This window comes from Python bivittatus, unplaced genomic scaffold (genome assembly GCF_059951505.1).
Source record: "Python bivittatus isolate LINGU-HERP-01145 unplaced genomic scaffold, Pbiv_v1 ctg000480_np1212, whole genome shotgun sequence".
Lineage (NCBI taxonomy): Eukaryota > Metazoa > Chordata > Lepidosauria > Squamata > Pythonidae > Python > Python bivittatus.
Genome location: NW_028277075.1, coordinates 66,550,685 through 66,564,939, shown reverse-complemented (window position 1 = coordinate 66,564,939; position 14,255 = coordinate 66,550,685). Strand labels below are relative to the sequence as shown.

Here is a 14,255-nt window from a genome sequence, read left to right as displayed (position 1 = left end):
CAGACTACTGTGTTGGCTTCATTTTAAAGCAGATAATAGAAAAGGAAGGCAGGGAGAGAAAGTGAGAAAGAGATTGGAAAAAGGGCTTTGTTTGTTGTTGTTTTAAAACAACTTGACTTGAGAAGGACATGATAGAGGTTTAGAATTTTTTTGGTTAATGAAATATCAACAAGACAGAGATCTAATATATTTCCATACTGCCTCCCATACATATACTTTTCCAAGGAGTTTACAATAAATTAGATACACCTATAAAAACTGTATAAAACATTTTCGCTCGAGAGTTGGTGGGGAAAGGAAACATTATCCAACGTGCATGCAGGGAAGGCTTGGCTAAAGAGGTAGGTTTTCAAAAGGGACTTACAAGATGCAATGGCAAACGCATTCCAGGGTCTATATGCACCACCACAGAGAAAGCTGCTCGTGAGAAACTGCAAAATGCCCCTCTGCCAGAGTTGGCACATGCAGCTAGACTTATGATGATCGTAGTGATCGTAGTTATAGACCAGGTCTATAACAGCAAAGATGGGCTATTCCAGTCTCTAAGTTGTTCAGGTCCTCATATGGTTTAGGAACTAATCAGCAGCCAGTGCTTTCACAGAGACAGCGAAGAGCCCCACTTTGCAATCTGGCCACCGCACTCTGCACCAGATGCAGCTTTCGGGTAAAGATAGATACAGCACCTTAGAGTGATCAACTCATCCATTTTTTCTTGAAGGAAAGGACAGTGTAAATTTAAACTGTTTCCATCAGTCATCACGGATAAGTTCCAATGTCACTTCCTTAAACCAGAACAAGGAAGGAACTAACTTCTGTGTTAAGACTGATCTTCTAGAAATTGGGCTGAAGGTTGTTGGAATTAATCATTCTCATTCCCTGCTCTCCAAATTATATAAATTAAATATGGATTTATTTGTTGCAAAATCTATATTCTGAGTTAGTTTTATTGGCCATATAATATGCCCCTCTGATCAAACTTTTGTCTGGAGAAGCACACAAACCAGTGAAAACTTTCCTTCCCAGTACAATCCCTTTCTACCCACTACTTTATATTTATTGTTTATTGCTGAATTCCCATCATTGCCATACTTTGGACAGAGGATTCACTGGAATGATTGTAGTGATGTGACACTTTCCACAGTCCCAAAACAACCCAGCAACATTTGTTCACAGAAAAATTTAAAATGCCTCAGGAAAGCAACTACCTAAAGCACCAGATGTGAAAATGGAGCTTTGGTATGCAATATTTGGATGGGAACTGACATGGTCATGCTCCCTGCTCAAGATGGAGGCTCCTTAAAGAAGCCACATCTTTAGCTGTAGACAGATACAAGCACAGGATCCAACGCACCTTTCCAGTTTCTAGTCTGAATACTCCATATCTGATCCCATGGATAAGCTCCATGGGATTGGAGACCCAGCTGGTAAATAGTCAACTTCCTCCTGCCTCTTCTCCTAATCCCAAAAATCAGCTCTCAGGAGTTTGTGCAAAGCCTGGAGCGACTTTTGACAGATGATGAAATCTGCCAGTCTGTTAGAACTTGTTTCTTCCAGTCCCATTCCCATCCCAATTAAGAGAGTGATTGGTGGATGTTTTTCCACTGGCTGGTGACATTTGGTAGGAAGTGAAACTAAGGTGATAGGATCCACCCATCCCTTTTCTTAACTTGCCTTGTACACTGTAAATCAGGATACAACCATTTAGTCGGATAGGGATCAGCACAAGAGAAGTGAATGAAGTGGGTCCCCCATTTTGAGCTAAACAGTGTTGAAGGTGATTTACTAGTGCTTCGGATTTGATTCCAAAAAGTGTCTTGGAGTGTGAGCATAGCATTTTGTCTGCTAGTCTTTAAAGCAGCCATGTCATTCCCTAGGATTGCATTGCCCTCTGCAATTTCCTCATGACACGGGGAAAGCCAGAACTGCGTCAAGGAATTACAAGCCGGCGCTATGTTCATACCTCTTTACACTCCAAAGCACCTTTCTGAATCAAAGCCAAGGCATTGCACAGCTCTCTTGTCTACAGTATATATTTCTATGAGATATTTTGGACCATAATAATCCCAGCTATTTCAAATTTTGTTTGCCTAAATGATTAAGATAATTGTGTGCTGTATTAATGATATAATTAATTAGCATTAACAGGCATCTGGGAAGAGATGAGAGAATAATTAATTTTTAATTACCTCTTTACAGTTCAAATATAGCCAATATCATTAAATGTTGAAGCATTTTTTATTTTCTGATTATGATTAATCTAAAAAATATTAAATAATTGCAGCTGTATCAAGGCAACAAGACATTGATCTTTAATATATTTTGCTGAAATACTGCTATATGGCAGAATCTCCAGTGTTGTCTGTTAAGAAAATCTTTCATCATAGGATTACCATAACTATTGGATTTTTGCAGCCCAGATCTTGTAGCCTCTTTATCATTTTGGATTTGTTAAGCACCTGAAGTGCCGTGGTGTACAGTACAACTTTTTAAAATTTACGTTGTTGATTTAAGAAATCAGTGCCTCATGAGAAACTTTTAAATAACTATTTCTGCTCTAATTCTTTAAATCATCTGGTTGTTATTCATTAAAAGTAAGCAGAAGAGGCTTTTTTTCTCTCTCTGAATTCTTTCCCTTGAAACCACTACTTTATATAAAAGAGAAATTATCATATTATATACTCAAAATACAGCTTCGCATAGTAGAAACAACTAAATTACTATTATAAGCCTTAAATATTTTTATATATAAAGTGAAAAATTGGAATAACATTCCCAATATCTCCCAGATGTAGTATACTACCTTTTTTTTTAAAATCATTTTCTTTTCCAAATGGTTTAATGCAGTGTTTCTCAACCTTGGCAACTTTAAGATATGTGGACTTCAACTTCCAGAATTCTGAGAGTTGAAGTCCTCATATCTTAAGGTTATTAAGGTTGAGAAACATTGATTTAATGTATCACTCTAATAACCATTATTTATTTGTATTGATGTTATCAACTTCTTCTTGGCTTTGTTCATATTATAACCTTAAATTGAGTATTGTATTGTATTGTATTGTATTGTATTGTATTGTATTGTATTGTATTGTATTGTATTGTATTGATTTATTGATTTATTAAATTTATATGCCACCCATCTCCCCCAGAGGGTGACTCTGGGTGGTTCACAATTAAAATCAAACATTACAAACAGTAAAAATATGAATATCCATATTAAAAGAGCTAAAAAAATACTACTATATAAAAAGACTACATATAAAGAATGTCAACTGCCAATGGAAAAAAAAGTAATGATTTTGTTATTGACCATAAAATAATGGCAGAAAATGTCCAGGGCTTCTTCAAATGGCACTTAAGCAACCTATTGGTAGAAGTTTATTCAATGACCATAGTTAAATAAATGATTGCTTCATACAGTGCATGAGCCTAGTCACTATTGCTGGTTGGGGGAGCAACTGGAGATATTATCAGTCTGGTATTCTGCTTAGAGTCTAGGAGAGAGTGATTGTATAAAGCAGGGGTTCTCAAAGTATGGCCTGCGGGCTGGATATGGCCCGCCAAGGTCATTTATCCGGCCCACCCGCCTGATTGGCCGCCACTGCTGTCTGTCAGAAGTGGAAGTGTCGGGGCTCTGTCGGGAGCTGCAGGTGATGCACGAGGAGGGAGATCTCAGAGCCGGACTATTCTACATGACAGGTATGCCAGGTCTGGCGGCTCTCCTCCTCTCCTCAAACTATAGTCCGGCCCCCCAACATTCTGAGGAACCGTGAACTGGCCCCCTGTTTAAAAAGTTTGAGGAGCCCGGTATAAAGAAACAGGACTCACAGGGCAGAACGGCAACACTTTATTCAAAGACTAGAAACATAAGACTAAGGCTGTAGCAAAGTACAGAGGCCCTCCAAGTCAAGTGTCAGGGATATCAGAACACATTTTATCTTATTTATTTGGGTCTACATGGAAAACCTGTGCATGAAATGAATATAATACTCATGTGAAAGGAAGCTAATGTAAACATTTATATTGAGGTAACACATTAATAACTTTGTTTATGATCAAATCATCAAAGCAGGAATAGATGGCCCTTTCTGGCTATACTAAGACTGACTACATTGCTGCCATGTCAGAATCAGTCCAGGTTAGGTCTCAAGATTCTCATTGTCTCATGGAATCACTAAACTGGAAGGGCACATTGAGCCCAACCTCCATGCAGGCCTCCAAATTAAAGTGTCTACTACAGATAGTTGTTTAGCCACTGTCTCAACACATCCAGTGGAACCCATATCCTCTGTCAGATTTTAATTACTGTTAGGGGAATTCACCTAACTTTTAGCCAGAGTCTGCCTTTCTGTAACATACGTCCATTATTCCATGAGCTGACCTTTAAAGTCGTAGAGAGGAAATCTAGCCTTGTTCTGCATGAGATCTTTTTCGATGCTGGAAGTAACTTATCCTATCCCCTCTCAGATTTCTCTTCTCAAGGCTAAACGCTCCCATCGGTTTCAGTCTTTCTTCATCAGACTTGGTTTCTAATCCTGGTTCATCTTCCTTGCCTTTCTCTGAATACTTCTTAAAGTGTGGTACCGAGAGCTGGATACAATATCCAAGGTGCGATCTGATCAAGAATTACCTCCCTTGATTTAGTGGACAAACCCTAAACTTTGTGAGGGGTTTTGCACCCACCACAAACTACTGACTTTTACCCAGTTTGGTATCAACTATTACCCCAACTTAGCATGTTTCCTTTTTTTCTGCTGTTATTTTCAACCCACTTCTCTAACTTACTAAGGTCATGTTAGCTATTTTGCCCAGTTATGAGTTGCCTGCAAATTTTACAGTCCCTCCCTCTACTTCCTCACCCAAGTCTTTAATAAAAATACATGTTCCGTTCAGGGAAGCAGACATCCATGGACTTGTCCTAATATTCATAGGGAGAATTTTTACCCTAGCAGCCTAATATTGATTGATCTTTTCAGAAGCAATGACACACTTCTCATTTAGCACAATATAGCTTAGGGCCCATCTATCTCAGTTCAGAGATTCCTGTGCGTAGAACAAGCTACGTTTTTAGCAAAGGAAAGGGAATGATCACTTGCAAAAAGCCATTAAATTTCCATTAAAATTGGAAGGCAAGTAATCAGCAGAAAAATATGAAGATATTTAATCTCAAGAACTTTGTGTCATCATACTGCTTTCAGTTGATGCCTTTGTTTCACAATAAGTAAAGGTGGCTTTTACTTCAACTTTGAAAGCTGAGAGCCAGTTTGGTCTAGTGGTTATGGCACCAGGCTGGAAAGCAGGAGGTAGTGAGTTCTAGTCCTGCCTTAGGCATGAAAGCCGGCTGGGTGGCTTTGGGCCAGTCACTTTCTCTCAGCCCCACTCACCTCACAGGGTTGTTGTTGTGGGGAAAATTGAATATTAGGTACGTTCGCCACCTTGAGTTATTTGTAAAAATAAGAAAGGCAGGGAAAAAAATCTAAAAAAAAATAGTTGCAAGGATGTAACTAGACTTGATAGTAGAAAGATGCATACTGGAAGCAGCTCATTCCTTAAAATGAGGATCAGGGGTAATGTAACCCAGGCATGGGCCATCAGGTGAGTTAACCTTCTGAGCAGTAACTGTATTTTCAGTGTTTCTCTCTCAGCCAGGTTTGCTTTAGTTCTGCAACTCCAGTAGGAGAAAAATGGCTTTAAACATCCAGAGTGAAAAAATGGATAGTAGTAGTAGACTTTAACTCTCCATTCCTGCTTATCTATATGTCATTTTATCAACTTACCACTGAATTTAGCCGCAGATCTGATTCTGCTGATGTCACCTGCTATCCCACATAGTTTGGCCCTTAGAATTGTTTAAAATCCTACTTTGAGGCAAAAAAGCAGGCAAGGAAAATTTGAACTTAGATGATACTAATCTCACAGTTCCCCTCCCAAAATCATAGAGAAATATTTCATCTGCAATTGAATTGGACAGTCTCCAATGCATAATATGACTTGCCATAATAGCCTTTTGTTAATATAAAAGCAAAGATTGTTCTAACAGCTTCAGACCTTTCTCCAGAAGGATCTGGAATGCAATTTCATTCTTGAAAATATGGTATGCTTGCGACGTCTGGCAATTCCATTTACAATAAGTACAGACTCAGATGCAAGCCCAGTCTGCCACTCATAATTTCGTAATTTGGAAAGAATTGTTACAATTTGATTGTAAGATTATATATTGTACAATTTAGTTTCTAAGAATATGTAAAAAAGAGGGTAAAGAATGTTTCAAAATTCCTGGCACATTTGTTAAGCGTCCGTTGAGGTCCTCAAGATATTTTTATGATGGATGAAGGAAACAAGAGGAACAAACATGTTCTGGTAATTAAAATCAAGAAAGCAAGTTTTCTATAAACTTAACAGAAAGAAGAATAAAATTATATCCAATGAGATTTTATTCTGAGCTTCCAAAGGAATATTGTCCAATAATCCAGTAATTCTATCCCCTTGTGTGCAATTTCATTCTTGAAAATATGGTAGGCTTGCAACGTCTGGCAATTCCATTTAAAATAAGTACAGACTCAGATGCAAGCCCAGTCATCTGAAGTAGAAAACTGTCATAGTTTTTCATGACAGTCTCTTGAGTAGAGTTGTGGAAAATGTCTGAGGAGCCTCAATATAATGTGGCGGCTCCCTTGCCTTTTCTGAGGGAAAACAAAAAGCCAAAACCATCTCCCACCCTTTGCAGGCTGTAACATCACTGAAAGTGGAAAAGAGAGAGATTGTGATGTCGGATGACTCCAGGATTGCTTGACTGTAAATCACATTAAAATGCCCGTTACAAATGTGTTAGAATTCCTAGGATGGTGTGGTTATATTCCTTTCTTTCCCTTTTTCTTTTTTACAGCCATAGCCACCACTTGAAATAATTCTAAAGTCCTAGAATTATAATTCTAAAATCTTAGAATTATAGTTTTGCCATGCTTACTCTTTCTTTTATATATACATAGTTAGGACAAGTGGCCCTTGAGAATAATTGGGAATTATTTCACTGTTAAATTAAGTACAGTGGTACCTCGGGATACGAACTTAATCCGTTCCGTGACTCTGGGCGTATCCCGAGTTGGTCGTAACCCGACGCAAATTTCCCCATAGGGTTCAATGTAAATCCAGTTAATCTGTTCCGCCCTCCGAATTTGGTCACACCCCGAAGCAAATCTTCCCATAAGGTTCAATGTAATTACTGTTAATCTGTTCTGGCGTCCGCGGACCACGCGTCAGGGGCGGGAAAACGGCCGGGCGCCACACGGCGGGGCGGGAAAATGGTCGGGCGCCGCACGGCGTGGCAGGAAAACGGTCGCGGACCACGTGTCAGGGGTGGAAAAATGGCCACGGACCACGTGTCAGGGGCGGAAAAATAGCCACGGACCACGTGTCAGAGCAGAAAAATGACCGTACCCTGAGGCGGAGTTCGCACATCGAGGTAAATTTTTGCGGCCGGAGCTGGTCGTAACCCGAAAAGTTCGTTAGTAGAGGCGTTCGTATCCCGAGGTACCACTGTACAAAGCTTCATAGGTAGGCTAAGTAGTCAAGACTGTTGTATCCTAATCCAGATCATCCTGCACATTGTTTCCTGATACTTATCATCTCATCCTCATTATTACCTCTCAGGCCTTGGACAGTTGAATCTCAGGAAGTTGGTAAAGGCCATTCAACCCCTGAGTCCAACCCCCTACTTCATGTAAGAAATAAAGCATCTGTTTCAGATGGCTATTTGACCTCTGTTTGAATAAATCCAGTGAAGGGAAGTTAATCTCTGGGTAATTGACTTCATTATCAAAATGCTCCCATTGTTAAGAAGCTTCTTCTAATATTCAGTTGGAATTGGTTTTCCCATAATTTAAATACATTATTCTGCACTTTGGAATTATGGGAACAGGTGTTGACCTTCTATGTGACTTCCTTTCAGGAATTTCAAGAATACTGTCGTATTCCTACCCACCCACCCAACTGGATTTCTAGCATGAGATGGTAGTAGACTTTCCCCAGAAAGGGATAGTAGTATTTAGTTTATGTATTCAGTTATTAAACGGCCATAGTTTACTTTCTAGTTCCCAGTAATTAGATGAGCCTGTGACATCATATGGGGAAAGAGACTAGAGAGGCATCAAGGGACCAAGATAGTTTTCTTCAACCAATCTGTGTACCCTTCAGATGTGTGCATTTCTACTCCAAAATGCCCAGTAATGACTATGCTAGCTAGGGAATTCTGAAAGTTGAAGTCCACATTTAGAGGACACCCTGATTAGGGCAGGTTAGGCTAAGGGGAGCTTCAAAATTCTGAGGGCCATGAGGTGACTTGCTGTAATATGACACAATGTTCTTAAGTACTTGATGCTGAATTGAAAAGATAGTTGAGAAATGTCCCTTATTTAAGACACAACACATCTATAATGATAATACCAATTCCTTATTTCATCATCATTAGTGCATCTTAGAAGGATATCAGAGGGTGCAGGATAAAAATGTCTCTTACTGTTCTTAAAGTTTGTCTGGGCAGCTTTGTGATATGCCTAGAGCAGATATGATCAGATAATAATGGACAGGGTTCAAATGACCTTCATATCTTCCATCTTAAGATCAACTATATTTATACACATTCTGTCTCTCAGATACTATTAATGATATTATCTTTGTTAAATGCAGGTTCTTGTTGCTCCAGTAACAGAACAAGGGCAATTCCAGAGGGATATCTACTTACCTAGAGAAGGTCAGAAATGGATGGATACCAATACTGCCCGGGTGTTTGATGGAGGAACCTTCCTCAGGAATTATTCAGTCCCTCTTGTGGATGTGCCTGTTTTCATTAAGTTTTCCTAGACTCCAGAATTTCCCAGACTTCAGGACATTTATCCATACTGCAGAGAAGGACTGCTGACAGGACCTCTGTGACTAACTAGAAGTTCTTTTTTTTTTTTTTTTTGCACAAAGAGCTTTCAGCCAGAGATGCAATTTTCCAAAAATGATATATTCTTCTCCAGTTGGCTGACAAACTTAGGTACTAAATACATCACTGCAAGGACCTACTGTGGGAAATGTTCTCATTTTGTCCTCAGCATTGTCAGCCCTTCAAGGGAGATCAGAGTAAGAAACCAAAGCCATGTAGGTCAATACTACTTTTATTGTAAAGCTATAGTAGCAGAATCTTGCAAGTCTGAATGTACTTCCCCCCTGCCTCCATCTTCATGTGAAATGAAGCTGGTCTGAGCTGCCTCCATCTTCATGTGAAATGGGCTGGTCTGAGACGTTTCCTCGTGTTGCATTCTTGCCCTGGACTCAGGCCCCTTTTATCTGACCTTTGTCTTGGTAGAAGCATTTCCTTCTTTCCTTCAAGGCCATTCCCTCTGCTCTCTACAGCACTGACATTCTATTTGCCTCCGTGACTAATTCAAAGCCATCTGGGCCAACATACTTTACAAGTCAGTTCCTACCTATAAGTCTGCTAATGCTATACTGCCCTCACACCAACCCCCAACCCCCAGGTTCTGCAGCCAGCCTTATTCCCCAATCCTGTGGCAACATATCCGGTTGCAAAGATCCTGAATAATACTGTTTTTATAATTAATTTTTTTGTCAACAGAAGTCTATAGGATTGTTCTGTTCTGGGAGTTCAATAGTTAGGTGAAAATTGCTTTGTTCTGTTTTTTTTAGAAAAGCCAACTAGATTGGATGAGGGTGTCAGAGAGAGTTTTTTCTTTCTTTCATTATATGAATATTTTGTCAATATCTTTTCAGACATATTTTTAATGTAAGTAGTTGCTTTTTGTCTTTGTATTTAAATGTAGAGTCCTTATTTTTAGATCGCTTTATTTTATTACTGAAGTTTATAGTATGCACCACATAAATCTGCTTGACATGGAATGTAATCTATACATTTAAAAAAATAAATCAATAAGCCAGTTCAGTGTGCATATGCCATTTCATTCAGTCAGAAGTAACAGTTCTACCTCCATTTAACTGCAGAAAGTTTGGTTTAAGAGGTTTTGTGATTCCAACTATGACATTACGCCTTTTTTCAAATTATCCTTTATCAAACCTTATTTTTTCCCATGGTGCTGGTCAGTCCTGAGCACTGGGTTGTAGTGACATCTAGTGGAGAAGAACTTTTAAAGCACAGCACTCATTTAATTTCCCTTCCTGGATAATTTCTTCTATTAGTTTAGTCCTTATATCTTGTACAGTAAACTGAAGATGTATAGAATTTTCACTGCCATTTCAAATACTTATTTCCCTTAAAGTGAAATCCAGACTAGGTTTCCTGAGAAGAAAACCCCAGCAGTTTAGACCATAGAAAGTGTAGTTAGGGTTGTACTGAAGTCCTACTCAACAGAAGAAGAATTTCTGTAAAAAGCTTCTCGAATATGACTACTAACCTCTTGTTCCCTTACAGATATGATCTTTAAATAAACATTTACAGCTTTTATTCTCAGTGAGTTATAATACAATTATAGGTAGGAAGAATTGGAAAGAATGTGTAAAACTAAATATTGTTTTAAGATATTTGTGTTATGCTCAGCAGTTTTCATCCCATCAGATTTATGTAGAAACCTCATTTCACCTCTGAAAACCAGTGGCCTTACTTACATTTTGGTTCAGTTCAATCTAGAATGTAACATTTCTGTAACGTTTGAAGCAACAACAACAACAAAAAGGGCAGGGGGCGGGTAACCTTTCCTTGTTTTCCCCCATTAAAAAAAACAAAATAGGAGAGAAATTGAAGTAAGAACAGCAGGTTTTTTTCTTCCCATCTTTAAATGTATGAAGTTATTTTGTTCCTTTATCAAATGCATTGTGTATAAGTTGGTCTGCTCATACAGGTATGTATGGTGTATGCAACTGAAACATGCAGTTATTCAAACAAGTTCCATACATTTATTGAGTTGATTTATGTGAAACCTTTTTCATTTTTGTTGCAAATTGAGCTGTAGGCTGTTGGAGTCACAGCGTTTCATTTGTGCCTATTTAAGAAGAAAAAGGCAGAGAAATAGTTAACAATAAAAATCATCAACATTATGCATGTATCTATATGTGTATATGTATGTGGGGGGGTATCTATATATCTAGAGATGTAGATATGACATATAAAAAGTCTGGAGTTTGTCCTTTATTGTATCATAATGCAGGTAGGCTTGCTTTGGAGATTGTGAACTGCCATTGGCTGTGTTTCTTTTCTCTTGTTCCTGAGCGCATGCAAAGCAGAGACTGAGAATGTTCACTTTCAGTACTGGCTTAATCAGGGCTACCATAATTGTAACTCTTGAACGGATAAAAACACTTTTAAAATGAATGCAATTCCTAGGATACTTTCTATTTGGCATGAATCCCCCCCGCCCCCCGCTTTCTTCATTCCAAAATTCCATGGTTCTGTAAATTTCAGTGGAGTCCTTTAATCCCAAAAGCATGGTTTTAAAATTGGAGGAAGAAACATCAATAACCTGTGTGATGCTAATAACACTACCCTTTTAGCCAAAAATGCAAAGGGTCTGCAAGCCCTAGTAATAAAAGTCAAGGAGCACAATGAAAAAAAATGGGACTAAAATTAAATATAAAGACCAAACTAATGACAACAGGTAGAACAATCAGCCTTAGAATTGACAATGAAAGTATTGAAGTGGTGGAGAGCTTCTATCTTTTAGTATCAACCATCAACAGTAAAAGAACAAGCTTTCAAGAAATACACTATAGACAAGCACTTGGTACAGCAGCCATGAAGGCCTTGGAAAAGATATTCAAATGGTTTGATGTGTCTATACCTACAAAGATCAGAATAGTTCAAGCCATTTCCTGTGAGCCTCAAGATATTCAAATGCTGTGATGTGTCTACAGTATATCTACAAAGATCAGAATCATATAAGCCTGTGCAGAAGTGAAAGTTGGACTTTGAAAAAGCAGAACAGGAAGAGTACTGACACTTTTGAACTTTGGTGTTAGAGAAGACTCCCAAGAATACCATGGACAGCTAAGAAAACAAACAAATGAATCATTGAACAAATCAACCCAGAGTTCTCACTCGAGGCACAAATGACCTGGGTCAAATTATCAACTTTGGACGCATTATGTAAAGACCTAGCTCTCTGGAAAAGGCTCTAATGCTGGGAAAGGTAGAAGGAAAGAGAAGAAAAGGATGACCAGCAGCAAGGTGGATAGTTAAAGTTTTTTATATCAATCATGGAGCCCTAGGCAAAAGTGTCATGGGGTGCTTCATCAGCAATTTACCTGTTCTTTTATTATAAGAATTCTCAACTCATGAATTCAGAAATGAAAGCAAACTTCTACCATAAATATTAATTTCTGTTCTTCAGTATATTTCTTCATGATGAAGACTTCTTGCTGGATCCATATATCTCTGATATCATAAGAGAACATTATGGCTATAAACATTATGGCTGAAACGTTTTGATCCTTTTCAAATGAAAAATCCTCAATAAGATCAATCTAATCTAATTCTTTTCCAACTGTATTTTCAATTGAGATCATTACTTATTCAAGTAGGTGTTCAGCACAGATCACTTTTATTTTTCAGTTTTGAAAATGACCTCCATCAGACACAATTGTTACTGGTACAGAAGAATGCAAACTACTACACACAATTGGACATATATATACTGTAATTTGAAGATATGCTGAAGCTGTGTATACTTTAAAGAAACACAATTACAGTCATCAGTCTGGCAGGATCAATTCTTCCTTATGATAAGAAGATACAATTTTGCATCACTTTTCAATACTTTCACTACTCATTTTTGTTAATGAATTAATATGAAATATGATTCCATATTTGTCCCTAAACTCCTTTAATTGCACAATTGTTTCATCCACTGTAACATTAAAGGACTCATTTGTCTTTTGGATCATCTGCTGATTCATCCAAACAAAGCTTGCATCTTTTTCTCATACTTTGCTTTGTAACATTTGCCTGAACAGGGTCTTCAAATGTCTCAGCAATGCCCTCAGCAGTCTTTGCTGCTTTTAAAAAACCCTTGATTTCTATACTCATTCATACATTTCAGTAGTTCCACTGCAACGTCTAATTGCTTATCTGTACTTTGCATGATTGCCTACTTTATTTGTGACAGGATGTCATATCATATACTAAGCAAGACTATGAAAGACCATAAGACTTCCACCACTCATTTTTGTTAATGGATTAATATCAAATATGGCACAAGTTTAGCTTTGGCACAAGTTACACTGTCAAAGTTGGGGATATTCAACATTGAGTAATTGTTCAGTAACAAATCAGAAGCTTCAAAACATATGACTTTTCCATTGAGTTTCCAGTGCCATTTCCATTATGTATTCCACAGATAAAACCAGTGCATCCCCTCTTTTAATTGAAGATGCAAAGAGATGAAAAACTACATTTCCAAAACAAGTTACATCTATTCTGCAAGATTTATTTATTGATTTACATATTTCAAATTTGTCACCACCCATCTCACTACAGAGCGACAGGTTTGATATCCACAGCTTTGGGGTTTATATCTAAAAGCCGTTTGTGCGCATCAGCATGCTCTCCTTTCCTATTGGAACCACTATCATATCCTTGACCTTTACAGTTCACTGAAGATCAATTCAGAATTTCTGGTTTTTTAAAAAGAGCTTCTGTTAATTCAGCATCACTAGAGACTTTGACCTTTATGTATTCTGCAAAGCTTCACTTTCTTCTACCCTGAATATTCTAAAAATAAATGACATCTGTTATTGGTGACATCAGACTGGGATGCTGTCAAATATTAAAATGTTTTAACTATGCTTCAGTATACTGTATATCTTGAGATCAATTCAATACATTCACTCAGATTTTTTTTTCTTAGATAGCTATCATGAATGTATTTATGTCTGATGTCTGATGTATTATGCTGTAAATTGGTCATATTTAGTCATCAGCTCAACTTATCCCAGAAAGTTACCACTTGAGACATATCCAAGTTTCAAGGCTTGCAGTCCCCTATAGGGCTAAATTTGCTCAGCTAAGACCTTGAATGATGGGTTGCAAATGCTTAAGTGTTTTTCTCCAATACTCAGTTCCTTGTTGCAGTTGAAATTGCTCTAATGTATCAACAATTGTTTTTGCATTGAATTATTTTTATTTTTGCCCACCACAATCAAGAGACTCTGCCTTTTCACTCTTACCACTGCTTCATGCAATGTCTATGACCATCCAATGATTCATAGGTTTTAAGACGGTCCACTAAATGCCTCCACTGATGACTCTG

At 38.0% G+C, this 14,255-nt stretch overlaps 1 protein-coding gene across 1 annotated transcript in view; it reads left to right on the top strand.

Annotated features, from left to right (window-relative positions):
- LOC103059322 (SITS-binding protein-like) overlaps positions 1–10,706 on the top strand; it is a 37,362-nt gene extending 26,656 nt beyond the window's left edge. Inside the window, exon 10 of the mRNA XM_007427299.3 lies at positions 8,683–10,706. Coding sequence (XP_007427361.1) covers positions 8,683–8,856 — 174 coding nt within the window. The 3' untranslated portion in view covers positions 8,857–10,706. The remainder of the gene's footprint in view (positions 1–8,682) is intronic.
- The last annotated feature ends 3,549 nt before the right edge of the window (positions 10,707–14,255 follow it).